The 27,007-nt window shown below is 43.5% G+C and overlaps 1 protein-coding gene across 5 annotated transcripts in view; it reads right to left on the minus strand.

The window, feature by feature from the left end:
- The window catches only part of PLEKHG1 (pleckstrin homology and RhoGEF domain containing G1), a 335,313-nt gene that overhangs the window by 75,496 nt on the left and 232,810 nt on the right, over positions 1-27,007 (minus strand). For all 5 annotated transcript variants that reach the window (XM_073557656.1, XM_073557658.1, XM_073557654.1 and 2 more), the window contains one exon: positions 8,985-9,529. In XM_073557656.1, the coding sequence (XP_073413757.1) occupies positions 8,985-9,410 (426 nt within the window). In that variant the 5' untranslated portion in view covers positions 9,411-9,529. The remainder of the gene's footprint in view (positions 1-8,984; positions 9,530-27,007) is intronic.

Raw genomic sequence — 27,007 nt, forward strand, 5'->3', positions numbered from 1 at the left:
ACCATCCAAAAGGGCACAGAGTGAGGCTAGTGGGGACAGGGCCCACTAGACTCCCCCTGGGCACTGTTGGAAGAAGGCCCCCAGTCCCCACTAGCCTCCCCCTGTGACCTGTTGGATGGTCACACGGACCCCAGTCCCCACTAGCTTCCCCCTGGACTCTGTTGGACGCAGCCCCCAGTCCCCACTAGCCTCCCCCTGGGCCTGTTAGCGAGGGCCCCCAGTCTCCACTAGCCTCCCCCTGGAGCGTGGTGGAGGCATAACTAGGGTGGAGACGGAACGGGGGGTGGAGCCTGGATGCAGTCTCAAGGGGGCCCCGAAAATTTTGCCAGTATGGGGTCCCAATATTCCTAGTGGCATCCCTCAATCTGTGAGTTAGCTGGGTGCAAGGGCAGAAAAAAAAAGGAGAACTAGTGATAATCAGAAATTACGTGTGGGGATATATTGTTGAATTATATCAGCTGTATGGTGGGAAGGGTGGGGCAGATTATGGATGACCCTCTAGGTCTTTGTTAATATTTTCAAATGAATTCTCCTCGTAATTGGAAGCCATTGAATAGAAGGGTACAGATATGGACCATAATATGTGTACTGGCCTCTGGTCTCCTGACCTAAACTTAACAGCCTCTTATATACCCAGGAGGCTGTTGAGTTCAGGTCAATATCCTGAGGCCAGACCATACATCTGACCCATGAATGTTGGATGTCTGAAACCATCCTAAAAGGTGCCCATACACTTTAGATAACATTCAGCCTGGTCATCAGCTATTCCTCCTGATTTCTCCTAGCAAAGTAAGCAGCTACAAGACATGTTTAGGGGCAGTTTATCTCCTACTGCAACAAATCAATAGGACATTGAAATCCAACATGGCCAATCCTTTTCCCGAGACATCATCTGTCAAGGGAGACGTTGAAGACCCCATACAATTAGATAACCACCAAATCTAACTGATATTGTTCATCTTTATTCTAATATGTAAGAGTAGACCAAGTCTATTTACTTAGGTCTATAGAACAATTTAAATGGACAGGTAACTTACATAGAGATCAATGTACGCTTCACATCTATAGTACACAGAACTAGTCTACATACTTGAAAATTATAACAGTGACTTTAAGATGATGGTCATTTAAATAGAATAAGAAATACAGGTGACCAATATAAACTGTCTATTAAATCAAGCACTGTACTCATTGCAGTCATGTTTTGGGATATTTTAGGGATTAATCTGTAATTGAAGTCAGTGAATGTGTATTACAGTCTAGCTTTCCTTGTTTATCTGCATGTCATCTGATTGAAGATTACCAGATCCCTTGTACCTTCACATGGGGCAATTTGCCTGTTGCATACCAGCTGCTCCGGTCATATATCCATGAGCAACAAATGGTGTGGGGGTCCCATTTAGGTTTTGCGTCCAGCATCAAAAGTAAAACATTCACAGTTTTCCTTCCCTGATGTTAATATCACAAGAAAGAAATGTCTACAAAGAGTGGGGGTCATTTATAAAAACAAGCAAAAATCTATTAAGTTTATAATCCATACATTGTGCCTATGCCAAATTTATACCAGAAGTAATTTTTTTATGAGCTAGAGACAATTTGAGCAAGAATATTTTTGAGTCCACCATGTGTGTACAACAATATGGAAGTATTGTGTATAGATCTGCACTTGTAGCTTTACATGTTAAGATTTCTGATCGTGCAAAGTGCTTGAATGGCCAAAACACAGCTTGGGAACATACCAATGGGTGAAATTAGTAGGTGCTAAGAGCTCTGCAACCTCCTCAGGTAATCTAGCTGGTCATACAGAAAAACTTATATTGGAAAACTTCAGTTCTCTCAACTCACTAAAACACGACCCAAAATTTGGCTTCACGGTGTGTGTGTGCGTGTCAGCAAATCCAGGATCGTGAAATTAGAGAATTTCATTTTACGAAACTTCCCTCCTAAATAGTCAATGATCAACTGAGAGTGGTATTATTGAAAAATGGGATTGATTAAGAAACCACAGCAATTTACAAAGTAGGGATTGTTGAGGTGCATGATGCATAAGAATTACCAACATTCTGCTGGTTCAGTATCTGCAGAGTTACAAACCTTACCTAGCTTCAAAGCATATGTTTCCATGGCCAAGCAGCTGCATATGTAAGTCTTACATCTCCAATCACAAAGTCTAGTGTGGGATGGAATGGTATACAGTCAAATGTAAAAGTTTGGGCACCCCTATTAATGTTAACCTTTTTTCTTTATAACAATTTTGTTTTTTGCAACAGCTATTTCAGTTACATATATCTAATAACTGATGGACTCAGTTATATTTCTGGATTCAAATGAGGTTTATTGTACTAACAGAAAATGTGCAATCTGCATTTATACAAAATTTGACCGGTGCAAAAGTATGGGCACCCTTATCATTTTCTTGATTTGAACACTCCTAACTACTTTTTACTGACTTCCTGAAGCACTAAATTGGTTTTGTAACCTCATTTAGCTTTGAACTTCATAGCCAGGTGTATCAAATGATGAGAAAAGGTATTTAAAGTGGCCACTTGCAAGTAGTTCTCCTATTTGATTCTCCTATGAAGAGTGGCATCATGGGCTCCTCAAAACAACTCTCAAATTATCTGAAAACAAAGATTATTCAACATAGCTTTTCAGGGGAAGGATACAAAAGTTGTCTCAGAGATTTATCCTGTCAGTTTCCACTGTGAGGAACATAGTAAGGAAATGGAAGAACACAGGTACAGTTCTTGTTAAGCTCAGAAGTGGCAGGCCAAGAAAAATATCAGAAAGGCAGAGAAGAAGAATGGTGAGAACAGTCAAGGACAATCCACAGACCACCTCCAAAGACCTGCAGCATCATCTTGCTGCAGATGGTGTCACTGTGCATCGGTCAACAATACAGCGCACTTTGCACAAGGAGAAGCTGTATGGGAGAGTGATGCGAAAGAAGCCGTTTCTGCAAGCACGCCACAAACAGAGTCGCCTGAGGTATGCAAAAGCACATTTGGACAAGCCAGTTACATTTTGTAAGAAGGTCCTGTGGACTGATGAAACAAAGATTGAGTTGTTTGGTCATACAAAAAGGTGTTATGCATGGAGGCTAAAAAACACAGCATTCCAAGAAAAACACTTGCTACCCACAGTAAAATTTGGTGGAGGTTCCATCATGCTTTGGGGCTGTGTGGCCAATGCCAGCACCGGGAATCTTGTTAAAGTTGAGGGTCGCATGAATTCAACTCAGTATCAGCAGATTCTTGACAATAATGTGCAAGAATCAGTGACGAAGTTGAAGTTACGCAGGGGATTGATATTTCAGCAAGACAATGATCCAAATCTACTCAGGCATTCATGCAGAGGAACAATTGCAATGTTCTGGAATGGCCATCCCAGTCCCCAGACCTGAATATCACTGAACATCTGTGGGATGATTTGAAGCGGGCTGTCCATGCTCGGCGACCATCAAACTTAACTGAACTGGAATTGTTTTGTAAACAGGAATGGTCACAAATACCATCATCCAGGAACTCATTAATAGCTACAGGAAGCGACTAGAGGCTGTTATTTTTGCAAAAGGAGGATTTACAAAATATTAATGTCACTTTTATGTTGAGGTGCCCATACTTTTGCACTGGACAAATTTTGTTAAAATGCAGATTGCACATTTTCTGTTAGTACAATAAACCTCATTTGAATCCAGAAATATAACTGAGTCCATCAGTTATTAGATATATGAAACTGAAATAGCTGTTGCAAAAACCAAAATTGTTATAAAGAAAAAAGGTTAACATTAATAGGGGTGCCCAAACTTTTACATATGACTGTACAAGCATATTGACACTGGACACTGGAGTGGTGGAAACCAGCTCTGCAAAGTGACAATTCATGCTTCTCTACCTGTGATAAGTCTGTGTTTGGCGAATGGTAGGAGAATATTACCTGCGAAACTGCAATGTGCAAACTGTAAAGTTTAGTGGAAGAGGGATAATGCTATAGCGTTTTTCAGAGGTTTTCAAGACCTCTTAATTCCAGAGAAGCAAAATCCTAAAGGCCCTTTTACATTTAGCGATGCACCAGCGATCCAACCAGCGATCCGACCCGGTCAGGATCGCTGGTGCATCGCTAAATGATCGCTAGTGAGCTTTCAACCAGAAAGATCTCACAGCGAAGCAGCAGCGACGCAGCGCACGATACTTACCATTCACACACAGCGATCCTGCGTCCTCCCGCCCGCCTCCACGCGTCGCTGGACGTCACAGCAGGAAGTCTCAGCAGGAAGCGCCCGACGAGAAATGGAGCCGGACATTCTCGCGCGATCAGCGATGAGCAGCGGGGGAGCCGGTCGCTGGTAAGTATCACACATAGCGATATCGCTAGTAATATCGCTATAACGTCACAAAACCAGTGACGTTTTAGCGATATTGCTAGCGATATTGCTTAGTGTAAAACCCCCTTAACTCTACAGCATCCCAAGACATTTTAGACAACCGTATGCTTCCAATTTTGTGGCAACAGCTTGGGGAAGGCTCTTTACTGTTCCCCTTGACTATACCCAGTGCACAAAGCAAGGTCCATAATCACTTGGTAGGGCAAGTTTGGTGTGGAATAACTTGACTGGTCCACTGGCCCATAAATACTTCATTACTATTGAACACTTTTAGGATGAACTAGAATTAAGATTACAAACCATTTTCTATCGTCCAACAAAAATGTCTAACTTCATAAATGCTCTTCTGGTTTAAAGCAAACCAGTCACCAGGTTTGGCCGATACTAGTTACGGCCATCACCTTTCAGGTCTTATATACAGCATTCTATAGCGCTGTTTATCTGCCCCCAACCAGACCTCTAAAGCTGGAGTCACACATAGCGACTTACCAGCGATCCCGACAACGATATCAACGTGTCAGGATCGCTGGTAAGTCGCTATGTGATCGCTGGTGAGCTGTCAAACAGACAGCTTCACCAGCGTTCAGCACAGCGACGCCGCTCTCGTGGCGTCGCTGTGCACGTTAGCGCTGATGCCATGGATCCATGTAAAAAATAGAATTAAAATAAAAAATATTGTTATTCTCACCTTCCGACGTCCCGCGCAGCATTCCCGCCTCTCTCCACGCTCCGGTCTCAGTAATCCTTTACGAGAATTACCGCGATGACGTCTGTTCTCGCGAGATCGCGAAGTCTCGCGGTCATTCTTGCAAAGGCTTACTGGGACCGGAGCGTGGAGAGAGGCGGGAATGCTGTGAGGGACGCCGGAAGGTGAGAATAATATTTTTTTTTTTTTATTTTACACCTGATCGCTGGTCTCCCGCTTGTCATACGCAGCGATGCGTGCTGGCCAGCGGGAGATCAGCGATGAAAGAAATGTCCAGAGGTTTCTTACAGCGATCAGCAATACCGGCATGGGGGCCGGTCGCTGATCTCTGTCACACACAGCGATCTCGCTGGTGAGATCGCTGTTGTGTCACAAAACTTGTGACTCAGCAGCAATCTCGCTAGCGAGATCGCTATGTGTGACTGGGCCTTAAGAGAAGAAAAATAACTTTTATTATACTCACCTGCGGGTCGGTCTGGTCCAACGGGTGTCTCTCTTCTTGGTCCGGCGCCTCTCATCTTCTTACGATGCCGCCCTCCTGCTTGCTTCATGTGGATGATGCGTTCCTGCATCATCCACACAGTCTGCTCGTCATCGTGCTCCGGCACAGGTGTACTTATTGAAGGCAGAGCAAAGTCCTGCAGTACTCAGGTGCAGGGCTTCTCTGACCTTTCCCGGCACCTGCGCACTGCAGTACTTTGCTCTTCCCTCAACAGGACAGAGAAGTACGCCTGCGCAGGAGCGCGGTGCCGAGGAGACTGTGTGGATGATGCAGGGACACATCATCCACATGAAGCAAGCAGAAGGATGGAATCGCAAGAAGATGGGAGGCGCCGGACCAAGTGGAGCCACACTCCTCGGACCGGATCGCCCTGCAGGAGAGTATAATAAAAGTTATTTATCAGTTCTTCCAGGTCGGGTTGGGGGCAGATATACAGCAATATAGAATGCTGTACATCAGCCCTGAAAGGCGGTGGCAGCTTCCCATATCGGCCAAACCAGGTGACAGGTTCCCTTTAAATGTGCAAAAATTCCCACAGACACTCCAAAATATTGTAGAAAGCCTTCCAGGAAGAGTGGTAGCTGTTTTAACTGCAAGGTGGGAACAACGTTATTTCAAGGTCTATGGATTTAGAGGTCATAAAAACTACTATAGATGTAATGTATAGGGGTTACAAAACTTTTATCAATATAGTGTACTTTTGCTTGAAAGTAGGACCAACATTTAAAAAATTAATCCCATGAATTCCAAATAGTTCATATAACATGAGGGCACCACATAAGGCCCTGCTGTTGTTCTCTAAAAGGATCATTAATCTTACTATTAAATTCTGCCTTCTTGTGCTGTTGGTCAGAGTGACACACAGCCACTAACGGTATAGCAATTATCACCATATGAAAACATTTTTCATCCTGTTATTCAGTTCAATCAGACCACCCTTGTGTTCCACAGAAGAAGAGAGTAAAATTTAACACATCAAATCATACACAAAACGCTTTCAAGTTTATCTATGGCTCCAATGTCCTCAGTGTTTGGCAAAATACCAAAAAAATGTTTGATATTGGGGAAATGGGGAAAAAAATGACAGATGGTAGGATAATGCTGACATCTACACAATCACTATACACATTACATTTTGCCTGCATGTACAAAACTAAACAAGTGAAGTAATAATGATTCACTTATGCAAATCCTAGAGCATTGAGATATGAGATAAACCCATAAATGGACCAAAATAGAAGAGATTTGATCGGGGAATCATTTACTAGAAATTACGCTGTCTACCTCATTGGTCCAACAATGACTACTTTAGCAGCCCTTATAAATCACCCCTAGTGAACATACAAAATTGGTACTAAACTCTACAAAGATTTTAATGGTACTTCCACTGGAATAGTCACATAGCTATCTAAATAGCCAAATGGAATAACGCTACAAAGTTTTTATCCCTGAATTGCAGTGGCCAATAACACTTTATTTAGTCACCTAGCATTTCACATATACCTATTAATATCCTTGGAAGTGAGGTCATCGTTGCAGTGAGCCTTACATGATGAAGTTGATTTCTTTCCACGGCATTGTTCAATATTTGTACAACTCATAACCTTGTCATGAGTCACAATTTTAATATCTGCACAAGAAACCCAGAAACTTTCAGTACCGGAGACCTATAAATTTCAAACTGGTATCATGAAAGTGGAAAAGGGGCCAAACAGAGAAATTATTGAACATGGCGTAATGTTAATGATTCAAAGAATATTTGCCCAGACAAGTGCAAACACATCTGTGAAAGCATTTTCTAGAAACAGTGAAGGATTCATTTCCATTTTTATTTCCCTGTGGGGTCTAGAAGAACATAAAATGCTATGGTGCCAATATACTTTCAATAGCTGTTGCTCACTCATCTGACAGCTATTTCTCCCGACCTTCACTTACGCGTGCATGTTTGAGTGAGTCAATAGGGGAATGTAGTAATTGGCTATCAGACCCCTCTGGTAGTGGCTTCCATCAAAACAAAAGGATTGGGCATTAAAATTCACCCTGCTTGATCCTTCTTCTCTTCATCATGAAGTCATCTGTTAAGGGACATCTGGATCCCCACATTCACAGAAGTTATTCAGCCAGGCCTGGGTTCTGATTTGGCCCTAGTTTGAAAAGCTTTGCTTTTATGTGTATGGGCACCTTTAAAGGGAGTCTGTCACCCCATTTTTGGCCTATAAGCTGCGGCCACAGCCATCAGGGGCTTATATACAGCATTCTGTAATGCTGTTAAGCCCCCGATGTAACCTGAAAGATAAGAAAAAGAGTTAGATTATACTCACCCTGGCGTTCGGTCCGGTCCGATGGGTGTCGCCGTCCCGTCCAGCGCCTCCCATCTTCATACGATGCTGTCCTCCTTCTTGCTTCTCCCTCGGCTCCTGCGCACGCATACTTTATCTGCCCTGTTGAGGGTAGAGTAGAGTACTGCAGTGCGCAGGCGCGGGACCTCTCTGACCTTTCCCGGCGCCTGCACACTGCAGTACTTTACTCTGTCCTCAACAGGGCAGATAAAGTACGCCTGCGCAGGAGCTGAGGGAGAAGCAAGAGGAGGACATCATTGTATGAAGATGGGAGGCACTGGACCGGACCGCGACACCCACTGCACCCGCCCCTGCCCCCCGGTGAGTATAATCTAACTTGTTTTTCTTATCTTTCAGGTTTCATCGTGGGCTTATCTACAGCATTACAGAATGCTGTAGATAAGCCCCTGATGGCGGTGGCTGCAGCTTATTGGGCTAAAATGGGGTGACAGATTCCCTTTAACCTCAGGAAACCTTTTCAGGCGGGCAGCAATAGAGACATATGCCACTGAAAACCCCACTTTACATTCCATGTAACTGCAGAGTTATGAATCCCCCCAGAGCATGCACTCTGTGTGCTGTGGGGATTCACCGTTTTCAGAACCAGGACTGGAGAGTATGTATGCATTATACTTACTCTCGGCCAGAGCCTGTCTAGTGGGCGTGGCCTTGCTCCATACATTTGTATTGACCGAGGCCACGCCCCGAATAGTGAAGCGGCTGTCCACTGGGCATGGTCGACTAGAAGGTATGGCCTCAGTACATACAATTGTATGCAGCAAGGTGCGTCTACTGAACAGGCTCTTACCGGGAGTGTGTATAACTCATACCCTCCAGTCCCAACTCAAAAATCTTCAAATCACCGCAGTGCACAGTGCATGTGTTGGGGGAATTCATAAGTCTGTAGTCACACAGAGTGACTGCAGACCTTTCGATTTGGACCGGACAACCCCTTTACAGTCACTTTGGCACACTATAATGTGTTATATCAAAGCATTATTTAAGCTTAAGAACATTTTTATGATAATTTTAGCAGAAATTATATTGCCTTACCTCAACAATGCTTTTCAAGTCTTGTACATATGTCCTCTCTGTCTGGAGGATTTCTTGGACTACTCTATCAACATACATGAGCTTTGGGCTGGTGGACTCCACATCTTCAGCTTTTGGATAGTTTTTTACAGATAATTTGGACTCTTTCCATGGTGTAGTCCTTTTATCAGAGTATATTTCCCTATGACTTTCATGGTCCTGCTGTTCTCTGGTGTGATTAATCCGAATGTCATCATTTGACAACTGTCGGGAAGGAACAAGCTCCAGCTTTATGGCACCAACTTCCTTATCCTGGTGAAATAAACCCATATGGCTGTTTGATGACAAGGTCATTCGACTCCCAAATGAACAGTGACTATCCCGAGAAGAGGCAGATGAGGAAGTTGAACCGAAGCTAACTGGTCTATCGCTGTCGGAGAGCTCCATGTTTTTGGTTTCACAATAACGGAAATGTCTGTTTGTCCGATGCAGATCTACCCCTCTTGTTCTGGGACTTGGAGGTTCTGTAACAGACGTTAAATGATCAAGTGGTAAGTGGCAGTCATCTGTGAAATAAAACAAAAATTTAATTTATATTAAAATCCTTCATGAAATACAGGGAGTTACATTTTTTATTCTCATCGAAATGCACTTTATTCTTTGAGAAACCAGAAAGGTCCCAAATCTCACCTCCATTACTAGATCAAGCAGATATGATTATGCCAGAAATGTTCTCCATACTAGAGTAATGGTTCCCTAATTTTTTTAAGCCAAACACCCCCTTTCAAATATACAGTACCTTCAAGTGATCATAGCAGCTTCACACATTACACTCCTGGTATACAAAATATTTTCAAGCTAGACTGTACATTACATTCAATTTTTCAGGAGAATGTAAGAACAAGGAGTTGGTTTTCTCCCATCAGATAACTGCTCCTTCACCCAAATTCCACTGCCACCCTTCCTTGCTCTCCCTTCTTTTGAGTTACACTGTGCACATCTACTCCCCCTCCAATCTTCAAATGACAGTCATTTACTGCCCCCCAAGGACAGCCACCACCTTTTTTGACCACTTCACCACCTCTCCACATCACTTACTTTACGCTGACATCCTGACTATTATGATGGGTGACTTCAAGAGCCCCATTGATGCTTCCAACTCGGCTGTCTCTAAGGTTCTATCTCTCACTTCCTCCTTCGGCCTTGCTCAATGCTCTTCCACAGCCACTCACAAAAAGGGCCACACACTGGGCCTCATCTTCACCCACCTCTGTTCTCTATCTAACCTCTGTATCTGACCTCTCCCTCTATCTGATCACAATCTACTTACGTGCTCTTCCCTCTCCTCTCCAGGTGCACAATCCCCTCTGCACAAAAGACCTTGATCTACACTCACTCTCTGGATCCCTTCTCCCACTTGCAAACATAAGTGTTCCTTATACAATGCAGATGCTGCTGCTGCCGCTTTATATAACATCACAACAGCTGCAGCTCTCGAATTGGTCACCCCCTCACACATACCAAAGCTTGCACAATCAACAGGCAACCTTAGCACCAGCCTGACTAAAGAACAGAGGCGGGCTTCCAGGGTTACTGAGCGAAGATGGAAAACATCCCACTTCAATAAGCACTTCATCATAGCATTCAAACAGTCCCTCAAAACTTTCAAATCCACATTCACTGTAGAAAAACAAACCTACTTCTCATCACCTCCCTCTCTCACAACCCTAAACAGATATTCAATACTTCAATTCTCTCCTTCATCCCCCAGCACCTCCCCCCTCTCCTCATCTCAGCTGAAGACTTTGCCTCACTTTTCAAGTAGAAGGTCGCTAATATCAAAGAAAGCTTTAGCCTACAACCCCCACAGCCCCTTACCAAAACTACTCAGCCCTCCTCCAAAACCAGCTTCTCCCTCATTATAGAAGATCAACTTTCCTCTCTACTCTCAAGATCACATCTCACCATCTGTGCACTCGACCCGATCCCATCCCCCCTCATCGCAAACCTCACCACCGTCTTCATCCCAACCCTAACCCATCTCTTCAACCTGTCACTAATAACTGGAGTTTTCCCCTCATGCTTCAAACATGCCTTGATCACAACAATGCTCAAAAAGCCCTCCCTTGACTCATCCTCTGTGTCTAGCTATCACAGCCTATCACTTCTTCCCTAGAACTCAAACTACTGGAACACCACATCCATCTTGAGCTGTCCTCTCACCTTTCCTCCTGCTCTCTCCTTGACTGCTTACAATCTGGCTTCCGACCGCATCACTCCACTGAAACTACGGTATGCTGACTAAAGTCACCAAAGATCTACTAACTGCCACATTCAATCAACGGTACTCTGTCCTCTGGGACCTGTCCTCTGCTTTTGACACAGTGGACCATTCCCTCTTACTACAGATTCTGTCATCTCTTGGCATCACAGACTTGGTTCTATCTTGTATCTCATCATACCTAACAGATGGGATATTCTGCATCTCCCACTCACACACCACCTCCTCATCTTGCCCTCTATCAGTGTTCCCAAAAGTTCAGTTCTAGGGCCCCTGCTCAGTTTAAACTTCCAGTCTGGAACAGCTCATAGAGCTCATCTTCCGCCTCAAGTACTGCAACCTCCTGCACTGTGGTCTCCCTTCAAAGGGTACCGTTACACTAAGCGATGCATCAGCAATCCCAACCAAGATACGACCTAGTAAGGATCGCTGGTGCGTCGCTAAATGGTCGCTAGTAAGCAGTCAAACAGTCAGATTTACCCAACGATGCAGCAACGATCCAGCGATCTGTATAATGACCTCGGCGGTCATTGGGACCTTGTCAAACAGCAGCAATTCTGACAACTCCCGCCTGTGTCCATGATTTCTGAGTCGCTAACGAGGTTGCTCATCGGTGTCAAACACAGCAATGCACGCTGGCCAGCGGGACACCAGCGATCAAAAAATGGCCCAGGACATTCGAGCACGATCAGCGCCATCGCAGCAGGGGCCTGGTCTCCGCTACGTATCACATGTAGCGAGATCGCTGGCGAGGTCGCTGTTGCGTCACAAAATCGGTGATGTTTCAGCGATCTCGCTAACGATCTCGCCAAGTGAGACGGGGCCTTAACACTCTTGCACCCTTCAAATCTATCTAAACTCTTCTGCCTGACTAATCCACCCGTCCCCCTGGCTATTCCCTGGCCTCTCCCCTCTGTCAATCCCTGCACTGATTCTCCATTGCCCGGAAACTCCAGTTCAAGACTCTAACCATGGCATACAAAGCCTTCCACAACCTGTCTCCTCCATACATCTGTGACCTAGTCTCCCGGTACTTACCTGCATGCAACCTCCTCATAAAATCTCATTCTCTACTCCCCTCTTCCCACAATCACATACAATCTCTTGTGCATCCCCCTAATCTGGGACTCTCTATCATAATATATCAGACTCTCGCCTACCATGGAAACATTGAAAAATAACCTGAAGACCTACCTCTTCTGACAAGCTAGCAACCTGCAATAACCATTGTTCCAGCAAACTGCTGCTCGAGCAGCTGTACCCTTCACCTAATGCATTGTCACCCATCCCTTGTAGACTGAGTCCTCATGGGCAGGGTCCTCTCTCCTGTACCAGTCAGGGTCCCGTTTCACATAGCTACGCACCAGCGATCCCGACAACGATACGACCTGGTAGGGATCAATGGTGCATCACTACATGGTCACTAGTAAGCTGCCAAACAGGCAGATCTCTTCAACGATGCACCAGCGATCCCAACAACGATACGACCTGGTAAGGATCGCTGGTGCCTTGTCACACAGCAGCTATTCTGAACGATTCCACCCTGCGTCCCTGAGTTCTGCGTCGCCAACGAGGTCGCTCGTCGGTGTCAAACACAGTGATGCATGCTGGCCAGTGGGACGCTGACGATGAAAAAATGGCCCAGGACATTCGAGCACGATCAGTGATATCCAGCGGGGGGGGACCGGTCGCAGCTATGTGTCACATGTAGCGAGATGGCTGGCGAGGTCGCTGTTGCATCACAAAATAGGTGACGCATCAGCGATCTCGCTATGTGAGACGGGGCCTTCGCTGACTTGTATTGTTTAAGATTATTGTACTACTAATAATAATACATTTTATTTCTATAATGCCGACATATTCCGCAGCACTTTACATTTCAGAGGGAACTTGTACAGACAATAGACATTACAGCATAACAATAATCACACAGATCATAACAGATACCAAGAGCAATGAGGGCCCTGCTCACAAGCTTACAGTACGCCTTTTCACATGTAAAGTGCCATGAAATAAATGGCGCAATAATAATAATAATAATGCATTGCGATGAACAGTACAAAATATACAACATGTCATTCTCATACAAACATGTGAATACCATTAACTCGATCTATAGCTTGTTTAAAGACCTAACAAAAGACAATGTAATCTCTATTTAAACAAGGAAAATGAGCTTATTTAGTCAAGTAAAACAAAATCTATGTTTTATCTGGCGATTGATAAGAGGCTACACACTGTACACATACCAATAAGTGACACATTACATTTTACTGAAATGGACACTGGGAACCATCAGTAGAGTTGCAATAAGATAGCATAAACTATTCATCTAGATGGAGGACAAATATTTGTTACAAGACATTGATTAAAGCGAGTGGACAGTAAAATGACATAATTGCTATTTAAGAAGCACTCAGTATCCTTGTGGAGGACTGCTCCTACTCCACCTACTGAATAGCACAAAGATGGCCATTATACTCTTTCTTCTATGTCTACATTTATAGTACAGAAAGAGATTGTACTGTCCACACTCAACTAAAAACTGCTACATGAATTGAACTGCCTGAGGTCACCTACCAGAAACCCTACAGCTGACATTGTTTGTTCATTACATGATACCCTTTGGCAATTGTTTTCATGGGGTCATGTCATGGAAATTTGTTAAATGAAAGTCAAAACTAGGATGCCTGTAGCTTTGTTTGGGAAAACCCGTTGTTATATGCATTAATGGGGGCCAAGTTATAATTTATAGAATTAAAAAGGACATATCACCAGGTCAAAAGAGGTCATTTTTTATTTTATCTTATCCCCAGTGCTTCAACTAAGTATTCAACTTTTTTCTTTATTTTTATGAAATCTGACATATAGTTTCAAATATATGAACCTTTTTAGTTAGTGATAATTTTTATGGTCTTTACAAAAGGACATGACTCTCAGGCTTCTCTGGGGCATTGCTTGGTAATAATGAAGGCAGCCTAAGGACACACCACAGAGAAGCCTAGGATCAAAGACTCCTCAGTAAAGACCATAAAAATTCTTGGGAACCTCATGTCGGATTAAGAGAAGCAGCAGGAATAAAATAAGAGCAATAACTTGCTAATTTTGACCTGGTGACAGGTCCTCATTAAAGATTTGTATGCTGTTGGTCTAGTAAGGCTTTGTGCATTAGGAGCAACAATTCAAAAAATTATGCCAAAACTTTGTATAACTGAAAACCCAATACTTTTGTAATTGATCACTTTTTACATTTACCCTCATCAATTGCTACAATTCTTGGTACTTGGAAACAAGACTCCCCTCTCACTGAGGCTAATGTATTCTCCATACAATGGAATACAAAATAAAGCCTGAAAGAATTGAGTCATAATTGACACATTTATTCTTCATTTATCTGCAGGGCGAATCTGCTGTAAAAAGCGACACAAAATCACCATGTGTTACATTCAAGCTTTTGCTGAACGATAGGTATGATTGTGGATATGTTTTGAACTTGTAGGGCATTTCCCCTGCTAGTCTGCATGTAACACATTTCAAAAGTATCACAGAATTGGTTAGCGCATCTACCCTTTGGACTTCCCTCCCCCTTTATGACTCCATTGGTTATTATTTTAGCCCTTAAACGGTTATATATTTATTGTGTTTACTTATTTATCGCCATCATATCCGACAGCACTTTACAGTCCCAAAGGGAGCTCACAATCTATATTCCCTATCAGAGTGTCTTTGGAATGTGGGAGGAAACTGAAGAACCTGGAGGAAACCCACACAAACACGGGGAGAACATACAAACTCCTTGCAGATGTTGTCCTTGGTAGGATCTGAACCCAGGACTCCAGTGCTGCAAGGCTGCAGTGCTAACTTGTAGAAATGAGAATCTTTGCAGTTTACTGCTTCTTAAAAATCTTCTCCATTCTGAAAAATACATAGATTTTTAATTCTATTATTTATGACACATTACCTAGACTACAAGCCACATCTGAAGTCTATTACTGATGGTGGCTATCCTATGGCTTTTACTTTTATAGACCATTTGAAAAATGAAAGCCTTTTAAGACGTGCAGTCTGATTGGACCTCCACTTTTTTCTTGCTCTAGTTTTGATAAACCTTTCCTTCTGTACATTACTAGATCAACCTCTGCCCCCATTTTGCTTTCACTCGCCACATACAGACTGTATGAAAATATAGCAAGACGTCTGTTAGTTTGGGACAAACAATGGCATAATGAGCTGTTTAGACACATTCCCAAGGAAATGTCATGTGTCCCTAAAATAAGTGTCATTATTGTTTCATTCTTCCATGAATTTAGTTACACTTCCCACCCTTAGCAGGCTACACCCTTTGCTAGAATATACCGTATCGCTTAACAGAAAGCCTCTTGAACGATGCCACAATTACACAGTTGTATGCTTTGGGGGTGCATTCATGCCTGTATGATTTATTCTGCACCTTGAGTCAGCCCATACCAAACAGGTGAACTTGCTCATATCTTCTAAGTCAGGCAAGACCAGTAGAAAGGCAAAAATCTACACGGCCTGACAGAGCCAAGTTTTCAGGAATAACACAATATGCAGCTTTGTGTGGAACCCGGTAATGGGATTCCCCGTCTTTTTATTCTGGACAGTGGAAAATGGGATTAGAACTTCAGATGAAGCGGAAAGTATTCTTTTGACTTTTCTGTACAAGAAAATTCAGATGAGTCCTGTACTGTATGTATAAGAACAAAATAATTCAATAGTGTTTAGAATTGTACATTATTCAGTTATTTATCTATTGTTCACCACAGCAGGTGTAAATCAATGCAACGGTCATGACTGACATTGTAGCAACGCTTGATCTTTGGACAATCTTTCCAAAAGCCAAGCTATTCTTGATAGCATTAATCTTCACTTTGGAAGTTAGTTTTCTTTCATACTTTTTGTTTGCATACATTCCATACAACTTTCTCCTTTTTTTTTTTAAAGGCTCATGCGTAGTGTACGGTGGCTTACAGAGTCACTATGGTTTTGTATTATAGATCTCGATTCATTATTTACATTTTTTAAGTTACTTTACTTTTCTGGCTTGTGGTATACACTGACCTTGGCAGAACGTATTACAAATGATCTGGATATGTCGTCTGAATGGGCAAAAACTTGGCAAATGAGATTTAATGTTAATAAATGTAGAGTAGTGAGCGAACATGCTCGGATAACACCCTAATATGCTCAGATAAGATGCTATCTCAGTATCTTGGGCATGCTTGTATGTTATGTTCAAGTCCCCGTGGCTGCATGGTTTGCCGCTGTTAGACAGCCTGAGCACATGCCGGGATTGCCTGTTTGTTAGGTAATCCTCACATGTATTCAGGCTGTCTAACAGCCATAAATAATGCAGCCACGGGGACTTGAACATAATATACAAGCATGCCCAAGATACTCGGATAACACCTGAGCATGCTCGGATGAGGCGTTATCTGAGCACGTTCGCCCATCAATAGTGTAGAGTAATGCACCTGGGACGGAGTAATCCTATTGCTGAATATACATTAAATGGGACCATACTCAGGACTACAGAACAGGAGAAGGACTTAGGTATTCTGGTTACAAGTAACTTGAGCAGTAGTACTCAATGTCAAGCAGCAACTGCAAAAGCAAACAAGACTGTAGGGTGTATAAAAAAGAGATAAAATTCCATCATCCAAACATATTACCCCTTTATAAATCACTTGTAAGACCACATCTAGAATATGGGATCCAGTTTTAAATAGGGTATTCAGAAGCTTGAGCCAGTTCAAAGGTGGGTGACTAGATTATTATAAGGGATGGAAGGCCTCTCATATAATGAGAAGCTGGAAAAGTTGGGCTTGTTTAGCTTAGAAAAAAGTCTCAAAGGAGATCTCATTTATATTTATATGTACATGTGTGGTCAATAGAAAGGACTAGTACATGACGTATTCCTTCCAAAAAAAATATACAAAAGGACCAGGGCGCACTCATTACGGGTGGAAGAAAGGCGATTCCGGCAGCTAAATAGGAAAGGATTCTTTACTGCTAGAGCAGTCAGACTGTGGAATGCCGACCACAAGAGGTAGTAATGGCAGACACTAAATCAGCTTTTAAAATAGAGTTGTATGATTTCCTCAGTACACATAACATGGTGGGCTATAAATAAATTTAGTGTCAAAAAATGTTTAATTGGTGGAGAAAGGTTGAACTTGATGGACCTAGGTTTTTTAACCTATGTAACTACATATCAGCTGATATTTATTGCGCCAAATTCATCAAAATGTCAAAAAGTGGTTCATGAATTTTGCACCAAAAAGGTCTTTTTTCTAATCATGAATTTTTTTTGCATCTATTTCAAAATGTCACAAAAATTAGGATTTTTGCTTTACTTTCCGAAAATCACCCCAGGTGGGTATAGGAGTAGAGTTGAAACAGATTTTGCAACTTTTTAAAAAGTTGCATATAAAGAATCAGCCGAAACATCTGGAATCTTGAATCTCCACCCACACTGTCGTGCGATCCCCGTTCAAGTTATACTACCATATGACTCTTACCTAGTACTAATTTTATATCTGCCCAAAAAGTAATGCTTCTATGGGAGAAGACTTTCATAATATATAATCCAATAGAATATTTTAACAACCGTGCATGCAAAAATTGAGGTAGAGTTGGGTCCATAGAAGACAGACCTTGTATAGAGAAGTAATTCAGTTGTATGCAGGAGGAACATAATCACTTCCATTTTTTATACCATCACCTACATGCAGGATTGGACTGGTCTTCCATAGGATCATCCAATGGATCTAGTTTCTGGCAGGATATCAGGGTGCTGCCAAAAAAGTGCAGATGAAGTGAAAAAACAGACTAACCCATCTGAAGCCACTGGAGGAATTGAGAAGAGTTGTCAAGTCTCCAGCACGATGCTGGACTCGGAGAAAGTAAAGCCCTGTCACCATCTGCATCCCCAGACTAAAGCCCAGCATCATGACACATGAACATCACAAAACTATCTAATCTAATAACTGGAACACTCTCTATGGCCACAATGGTGTCACGTTATGCAGAGGTATTCCTGAACAGCGGGACATAATGTGCGAGTCCCAAACAAAAACCATTGTGGGAGTCTTGCTCATGAACATTTGAAGGCCTACAATAAAGTTCAAGCCACTAATGGATATTGGAGTGTCAATCACAAATGCCCCCATGGGTAGGGTCTGGTCCCATGTCTGACTATAAGCTTTGTAAATCAAATGCTGTATCAATACATGGGGCACAGATAAAATTACAAAGGCTATCTGGCATAGAAGGATAGTGAGTTAAAAGCACAAAAAAGAAGAATCCCAACCAAACCATTTATCATAACTTTTTGTGCATTCTTGGCCGTTAAAAACAAAAAATAGTTAAAATTAAATGCTATTAATTGTTATAATTAAATTCCATTAGACTTGAGGATTAGAAAAAAAGGAAGCGTTAATGTCATTTAGATAAAGGCTTTCTGTTTCTTATCAAAGGTTTACACATGGCCAAACAGCGTTGTACATAGAAGAGGGAGAGGGTTTGACTGTATCTCACCACAGAGGAATGTTCTTGTACAGTGAAGGAATCAATCCCAGCCCACATCATAAAGCTCCTCTTAGTACAGCGGCCTGCTGTGATCTAGCAGGCTACAGCAAGCGCTATGGACAAATCAAACCTTGCCTCCATCTGTGCCAGAATTACCTCATTTGGCTCTCTGGTAAATTGAGAGTCCTCAGCGAGCTCAACCTGTTCAAGATTGGGACAGAATATAACATGAGTCAGCTTTTACTAAGGAGAATGGCAACACAATAGGTTTGAAAGAAACCTGATTTACAAACCAGCTTTCCACATCTCCTAATACTATCTCACCCCCTCCCCTTAACGTGAGGAACTTCAGACTTCAGCAAGGATAAGAGCCTTAAATGAAACATGACATCATTCAATTCAGCGCAGAACAATAGACATCACTGTGGGTCTCCTAAGGCTACTTTCACACATCAGGTTTTCGGCGTCAGGCGCGATCCGGCGTCGTGCCGGAATGCCGGATCCGGCAAATGTTTTGTAAAACCTGATGTGCCGGATCCGGTTTTCTGCCGGATCCGTCTTGTTCTTGACAGACAAAACCGGATCCGTCTCATCCGGTTCATCCGTTTTTCTATCCGTTTTTTCGACGGATTACGCCGGATCCGGTTTTTAAAATTGACCCTTGTGGCCCCTCAAGGCAGAGTACACTGGCAGGATGACAGAGTGTGAAAGATTTGTGCCCTAACCAAACTTGTGTACCTTCTGGACCAACAGTATATACCTTTGCCAACCAAAGTTGGCTATCTTGTCATGGTCTACTATTTTTAGCTTTAGGCCACAGGTGTGTACCTGGTTGTGTTTTATGCAAAGTATTTCACCTTTTAACAAAAGTTGTGTACATTGTTAGGAAATCACCAACAATAAACACAACTTTTTAGGTGAAATACTTTGCTTCAAACACAACCAGGAACACAACTGTGGCAAAAAGCTAAAATTTACCCACAGTTATATACCTGGTTTTGAATACCTTTTTACCTTTGAAATACCCTGTTATTTAACCTTTTTTTTAAACATAGTTCGCCGCAGAAGGAAAAGACAGACAACCATTGTGAAACGATAATTTAACTTTTATTTAAAAATTTTTTTTTTTTTGTAAAATGTTTTTAAAGTGCAAAAAACTTTTTTAATAAAGGTTTTAAACCCAATGGGCATTTTTATTAAAAAACACACATTACAAGTCTGTGTATTGTGGGGTGGAAATACTGCTGGAGGGGCTGCGGGACACTTCGACACTGGGTGTGTGGAGAGAGGACTGGGATCGTGGTGGGGAAGGAACAGTTAGAGGTGAAGGTGTGGAAAAAACTACAGAATGGGTGGACATGTGGGAAGCAGAAGAGGTGGTGGGTGGTGGAGTGGAGGGTTGGGCAGGGACTGTAGGAGCAGATGATGTTGATGGAAAGTTGTATGGGGAAGGAGTTTGGTACGGGGAAGGAGTTTGGTACGGGGAAGGAGTTTGGTACGGGGAAGGAGTTTGGTACGGGGCAGGTTGCTGGAAGTGGGGAGATGACTGGTACTGGGGAGGTTGCTGGTACTGGGGAGGTTGCTGGTACTGGGCAGGTTGCTGGTACTGGGCAGGTTGCTGGTATGTAGTAGGAGGGGGAGGATGAAAAGTGGCTGGAGGGGGTGCAGATGTAATAGGAGGGGGAGGATGGAAAGTGGCTGGAGGGGGTGCAGGTGGAGGAACTACAGTGGTGGGAGGTGGAGGTTGGGAGGTAACCTGCTGTAGAGCACCGTGGCACGAATGCATTACATGCATCTGCTGGGCAGGAGAGAGCGTTTCCATGCGCTCCACAACAGACCTGAAAAAGGTGTGGTTTGGCGAAGATCTTGCTTCTGAATGCATGGTTTGCAGAAGTGTCTTCACCTCCAGAATGCTGGAGTTGATCTGCTGAAAGCCTGCGGAGATTTGCTCTGACAAGACTTTGAGACAGTTCTGGAAAGATGCATTCAGATGCAATAACTCTTGCGCATAACTCTTTTCCTGACCCCTCTGCCGCTGCCGCCCAGTACCCGCAGGTGTACTAGAGGCAGCAGGGGCAGAAGGGTGGGGTAAAGGGAAAGCGATCTCCTCACCAGCAGCTTCATGTAATGTAGGCGGCCACGATGCTCCTGTGCTGGTGGATGGGACAGATGGGTCGAATGTGTGGGAAGGCAGGGAAGGTGCAGATGTACCGGGGCGGTCGAAGTGTCCCTCGGTGCCGGTCTCCTCAGGGATCGCCTCAGAAGGGTCCAATCGTGCAGGCTCCCGAGTGCTGCTCACCGTGCTGTGGAATAAAGAGAAAAAAAAACAATTAAAATACTGACATGGTATGGCCCTGGCTGAAAAAAAAAAGTTACATCTTTTTCACATGTGGTGTGTAATATTTACCTTCTGGTGAGCATTGTTTCCCGGAGGAACGACAGGGCTTGTGCGTACTTGTACTTGCTCCTGCGTCCTCCAGATCCACTCGGGGCCCGCATCTCTTTATTGAACTCCTTCTTGAAACGATCCCTCACAGACCGCCACCGATTCACAATTCTGTTCCCTGAAACGAGAAAGGAGTGGTTAGTATACAACATCAGTGTTTCACAAACTCCAGTCCTCATGGTCCCCAGGGGTCATGTTTTCAGGATTTCAATAGTAAATAGAAATCCTGAACACATGATCCGTGGGGACCACGAGGACTGGAGTTCGGGAAACACTGGTTTACATCAAGCAACCGTTACTGTATATACTTACGCTCTTTAATCTGGTCCCGAGCTTCGAGGTCCTCCCAGCGGCCCACAAGGAGAGAACAGATTTCCTCCCAGAGTCGTCGGGTAATGATCAGGTCAGCGTGGCGGCGGTCAGCCATATTCCAGAGCGGCTCCCTTTCTCTGACGAGATCGATGAGGCGGTCCACATCAATCCCTCCATCCTCACCGTCAGAGTCGGGAGCACGCTGTGAAGGCTGTTAAAGAAAAAGACAAAAATAACATAATTAGCCTCCACAAAAGAAATGAAATAAAAAGTGCCAAAAAACAAAGCAAAAATATTTATACTTACACGCTGGTGACCGCCGCGTTGCTGTCGCCGACGACCCTGGGAGGCACTGCGAGGACCTCTTGGCCGAGCACCAGATTGGGAAGACTAGAGAAGAAAACAAAAAATGTTATGAGTTTGGATGTAGGCATTTGTTTGCTGTGTGTGGTCTGCAGAACATTGTTTTCTATGTGTTGTGTGTAGTGTGATGTTGTGTTTCTGCGTTTGATGCAAAAAACTTACGAATTGTGAGCCCACTCCAAGCGTCTGTCCACCCCTTCCTTCTTCTTCTGGGAGCTCCTCTTCATCTTGTGATTCCTGTTTTGAAATAAAAGGCAATGAATAGACATATATTACAGAGATGATGGATTTTGGAAATAAAAACTTACCGTCAAACGCGGACGATGCGAGGGAGGGCTCCCAGAAGAAGATGTGCTGTCCTGTTGATGGCCAGACTCAATGGCTGTGGGTATTGCTGCTGCCAGTGATGCCATTTCTGCTGCTGCTGCTGCTGCTGCATCTCTTTGGCGGCTGTTGAATAAAGAGAAACAAAGGGCCAATGAATATCTTGATATTCCATGGCCCTAGTTTGGAGGAATGGGGGATTTGATAATTACCGTCTCTCATCTGCTTCTGGACTCCCCTCCCGTTCAGCATGCTGCTCCATTTGGGGTGTTGCTGATGGTGCTGCTGCTGCATCTCTTTGGCGGCTGTTGAATAAAGAGAAACAAAGGGCCAATGAATATCTTGATATTCCATGGCCCTAGTTTGGAGGAATGGGGGATTTGATAATTACCGTCTCTCATCTGCTTCTGGACTCCCCTCCCGTTCAGCATGCTGCTCCATTTGGGGTGTTGCTGATGGTGCTGCTGCTGCAGATGTCTGCTGCCTTCTCCTGCGCCTGGTTGCTGTCTTGGGTGGCATGTTGGGTGTGGCTGAGGGTCCCATTGTCTTGCTTTTATATATCTCCTGTGGGCAGAGCTACTGAGCATGCTCAGACCAAAAAAACCGGATCCGGCCACCGGATCCGGCTTTCGCCGGATCCGGCGCATTGCGGCGCTCATAGGCTTTCATTGTGTGAAAAAGCCGGACGCGCCGGATCCGGCGTGTCCGGCTTTTTCGCCGGAGACAAAAAACGTTACAGTAGACGTTTTTTCCAGACGCCGGATCGCGACACATTGCCGGATCCGGCGAAAACCGGATGAAACGCATGGCCATCCGGCGCGATCCGACGCAAATGCAAGTCAATGGGGGGGAAACCGGATCCGGCATTGCATTTCGCCGGATCCGGTTTCTGTCAAAAGCGCCGGATCGCGCCTGACGGCGAAAACCTGATGTGTGAAAGAGGCCTTAAAGAATACACTTCACTGAACACCACCCTTCCAGATTCCTTCCTGCAGAAGGCTGCGCTCCAAAATCTTAGGCAATTTAAGTTCCCCAGCTTCATTTTACAGTGAGTGATAAGAAGCTTTCAGACATTAGGAATGTCTACTACACCTGGGCCATGAGCAATGGTCATTATTAACAATGCCACTCTGTAACTGCAACGTGCCGGCGGCGTCTAATCAGCAGCTATTACATTACAGTATATTTCATTTTTTACTGTTAACCCGTTATTTTAGTTCCCATTTACATGGACCGACTTAAACGACCACCGATCAAAAAATATTTACCGATCGACGATCGTTTAATAGCCTGTTTACAAAGGCAGGACGTAGTTTACATGACGGCGATAGCTTACATGTCATGTAACTCGTTCAAAGAAAAGTCCAGCAATATATTTACATAGCAAGTCCGCTCCCTCCGTTACTAAGAGATTAGGGTTTGAATGGTTATGCAAATAAGGCTCAGTGCTACTGTAGATCTGAAGCCTCTGTCACTCCAGCTCTATTCTCTGCCCAGCACCACATCCTCCTGATTGACTGATGGCTTTTTAGCCTGAAGTCACACAGTATAACCTGTCAGGCAAGCAGGTGGTGGCAGCACTGGGCAGGGAATAGAGGAGGAGTGACGGAGGCTTCAGATCTACCATCAATGGAGGAACGTACTGGTCATGTAAAGGTATTGCTCAACTTGTCTATGAAAAAGAGCTATATAAGTATATATATGTTTGTGGTGTGAAATCCTGGTGACAGATTCCCTTTAATAAGTTCTCAGTACTTAACCTGTTTTTTTTTTAATGTTGGATCTTTGTATTATTGTAGTTTTGGAATGGAGGGCAGTTATCCATTTTTTAAGTCTAGGTGTAGCATAATCACTGTACAATGCACCATTCTATGATATATGGAGCCTCATTTATCATATCTATCCACAAATCTTTGTTGCCCATAGCAACCACAGTACAGCTTTAATTTCAGAAGTCGTCGGGGACCCGCATGTCCAAATAATCTCCCATGCGCCTCAGTTCCCAGCAGCTATTAAACTATGCTTTTATTTGAAATGCCGCAGTATTTCAGAGAAAACCTATATGGCTGGAATCATGCAGCCAGCGTCTGATATGTGCTGTCCGTGGACAAGGTAGCGCGTTTCAGCATGTATCAGCTGTCTGGTTCCCTTTAATAAGAGATCTGCTCAGCCACCCCCCCAGTGTAGAGAGTGGCGGCTGTAACCATGCACTCGGCCCTGACTGACAGCCGGCCCTAATGCTGAAGTGCTGTCAGTCAGTGAGGGGGGCGCGGTTACAGCCGCCACTCTCTATGCACTGAACCATGACTGATCCCGCACCAGCACCACCCCCGTGACTGCACACTGCTGGAAGGAATACATTTCATTTACTCCTGGCAGCGGGGCTCTAAGTGCCAGGCAGGTTTCAGAATACTATTAACCAGCAGATTAACCCCATAAATGCACGCTAATAGCGTTTTTTCATGTAAGAGAGTCTCTAAACCATATGTTAGATGCCAACAATACAATAAAAAGATCAAAATGTCATATGTAATTCAAAATGGTGCGAAAAAAAAAAAAAAAAATGTACAGCAAACACGCAGGGCCTCACCGAGGAGCATAAAAGGAAGGTTCTGTATTTATTTTAAAAATATTTTAATAAAAAAGTATAACTTTGGTTTCATCATTATTGTACTGACTTGGAGACTCATATAGCCAGGTCATTTTTACCGCACAACGAACAACTTAAAGGCAAAGAAAACAAACAAAAAGAATGTCAAAACTGAGGCTTTTTTTCTTCACCATTTCAATTTGTGCCAGTTTTTAGGATATTGTATGGTAAAAAGAATGGCGTCATTGAAAACTACATCTCATCCCACGTCTCAAATGGCAATGGAAAAATTAATGAAAACAAAAATTCTGGCATTTGGAAGTAGGGGAGGGAAAAAGGGAAAGAACCAAAACACAAAATAAATGACCAGATACTTAAAGAGTTAATTATCAGATAATATCTATTTGTATAAGGGTTGGTGCAGATGACCTTTTTTTTCTGGTCAGACTCTGATCCATTGGATTGAACTTGGACCATTGTTATTTTATGGGGTCATGCACATGTCAGGTTTTCTGTCCAGAAGGGGACTGTCTGAGGAAAGAAAAAAAAAATTGCAGCATGCTCAATTTGCATCAGATATTTAGATCGCACTTGGCCATGCAAGTCAATGAGTCGGTTGGAGACATCAGACTGCACTTGGGATGGCATCTGCGTGCATCCAATTTTCATTGACTGGCACAGTGGAGAAATTGGAGAATTTTTTTCCCTCCCATCTTCTCCTTATCCTAGAAAATCAAATCCCACTATGATCAGAGTGCGATTAGTATGACCCTTGCCTAAGAAAGAAAAATTAACTGCATGTCAGCCAGAATAAATTCAAGTTCTTCTTGACGTCACTGGTGGCCATGAGTAGACTGCAACATGGTTTACGAGTCTACGACTGCTTTCGTGCACCCTGCAATACTTTAGGGGACAGATTCAAAGTCTGAACCCAAATTCTTCTTATTTAGTGTCGTTTATATGGTGTGCTGTATTGTCCAGTGCTTTATTCATATTCGTTGAGAAAGACATCATTACTGATCAGAATAAAATGAATCATTCAGGAGTCACAAAAAATAAAATTCCTGGTTCTTGTTGCCTAACCAAGGTCACCTTGACGTCACGTACCGCCTGGACTCGGTTCTGCAGCTTTCTCTGCAATGCAGCACTTGCTTGTTGCAGGAGATTTCGTATACACATGCAACGGCAAAGCAAGAAGAGCTGATCTATTAAAACTAACCCACATCATCCGTCGATCATCCATTCCTTCGGGTCATGATGTTAGAAGGTCTCTGTCTGCACTTAGTGATGACCATATGCTAATTCCGTAACCCCAAGCCTCCAAATAAAAGCTCTCAAAATAAGCACAAACAATTGCCTTTTGCTATAGGAACGGCTCATAAAACAGTCTGCAACAATCTGGACATGAAGGGTTTATAAGGACAAGTATTCATCTACCAGCGGTGAACAAGTGGCGCTACGTCACCTCCCATTGAGCATCTCCAGCTCTGAAGTCTGTCTAGTCCCTGTTTTTAGAGAAAACTGCCTCTTCCAGCTATGAGCTTTATACCCATCCCTGCCATTGACTACAGCTGCAAACTCCCACATTCAAAACATGTATGTTCGCTTAATGGACTTGGAATTGCTTTGGGTTGCGCACTTATGAGCCAGCGGTAAGCAAATTATTTTGCACGTTCAACTCCGACAAAGATATCTCTGAAAGATACTATATACGTGGCAATGAAAACCCCACTACAGGATCATCTGCTGTGTAATGGCCTGACATTATGATATGGCCGATGAGGAAAGCTGCAGAATAACCCTTACAAAAACACAGGTGGTCTCGATTCCAATACTATGATGTGTAATAATAAAGCCGTGGCATAGGGGATGTTAATTGGCAGATAGATTTTGGGCATAATGGCTGCAGAGAATCTTTAGAGGCTTGGGCATCAATAAGCCACCAATATGGTAGGTTCCAAGAGTTCCAAATCTTTCAAGGCCAATCATCTGATTTACGGCAGGTGCAAATGAGTGTAATCTCCTCCCGAGTCCAAAACGTGGGATTGCACTCAGACCTATGTTATTCCACAGGGCCATGAACATGTCCAATTTTTACCTTGGATAAAGTCAGTCCGAGGAAAAAAAAAACGGCAGCATACCTGAGTTTGAACGGATGTTCGGATCGCACGCGGCCA

The sequence above is a fragment of the Dendrobates tinctorius genome, unplaced genomic scaffold, assembly GCF_039654945.1.
Source record: "Dendrobates tinctorius isolate UK_male_01 unplaced genomic scaffold, ASM3965494v1 ptg000250l, whole genome shotgun sequence".
Lineage (NCBI taxonomy): Eukaryota > Metazoa > Chordata > Amphibia > Anura > Dendrobatidae > Dendrobates > Dendrobates tinctorius.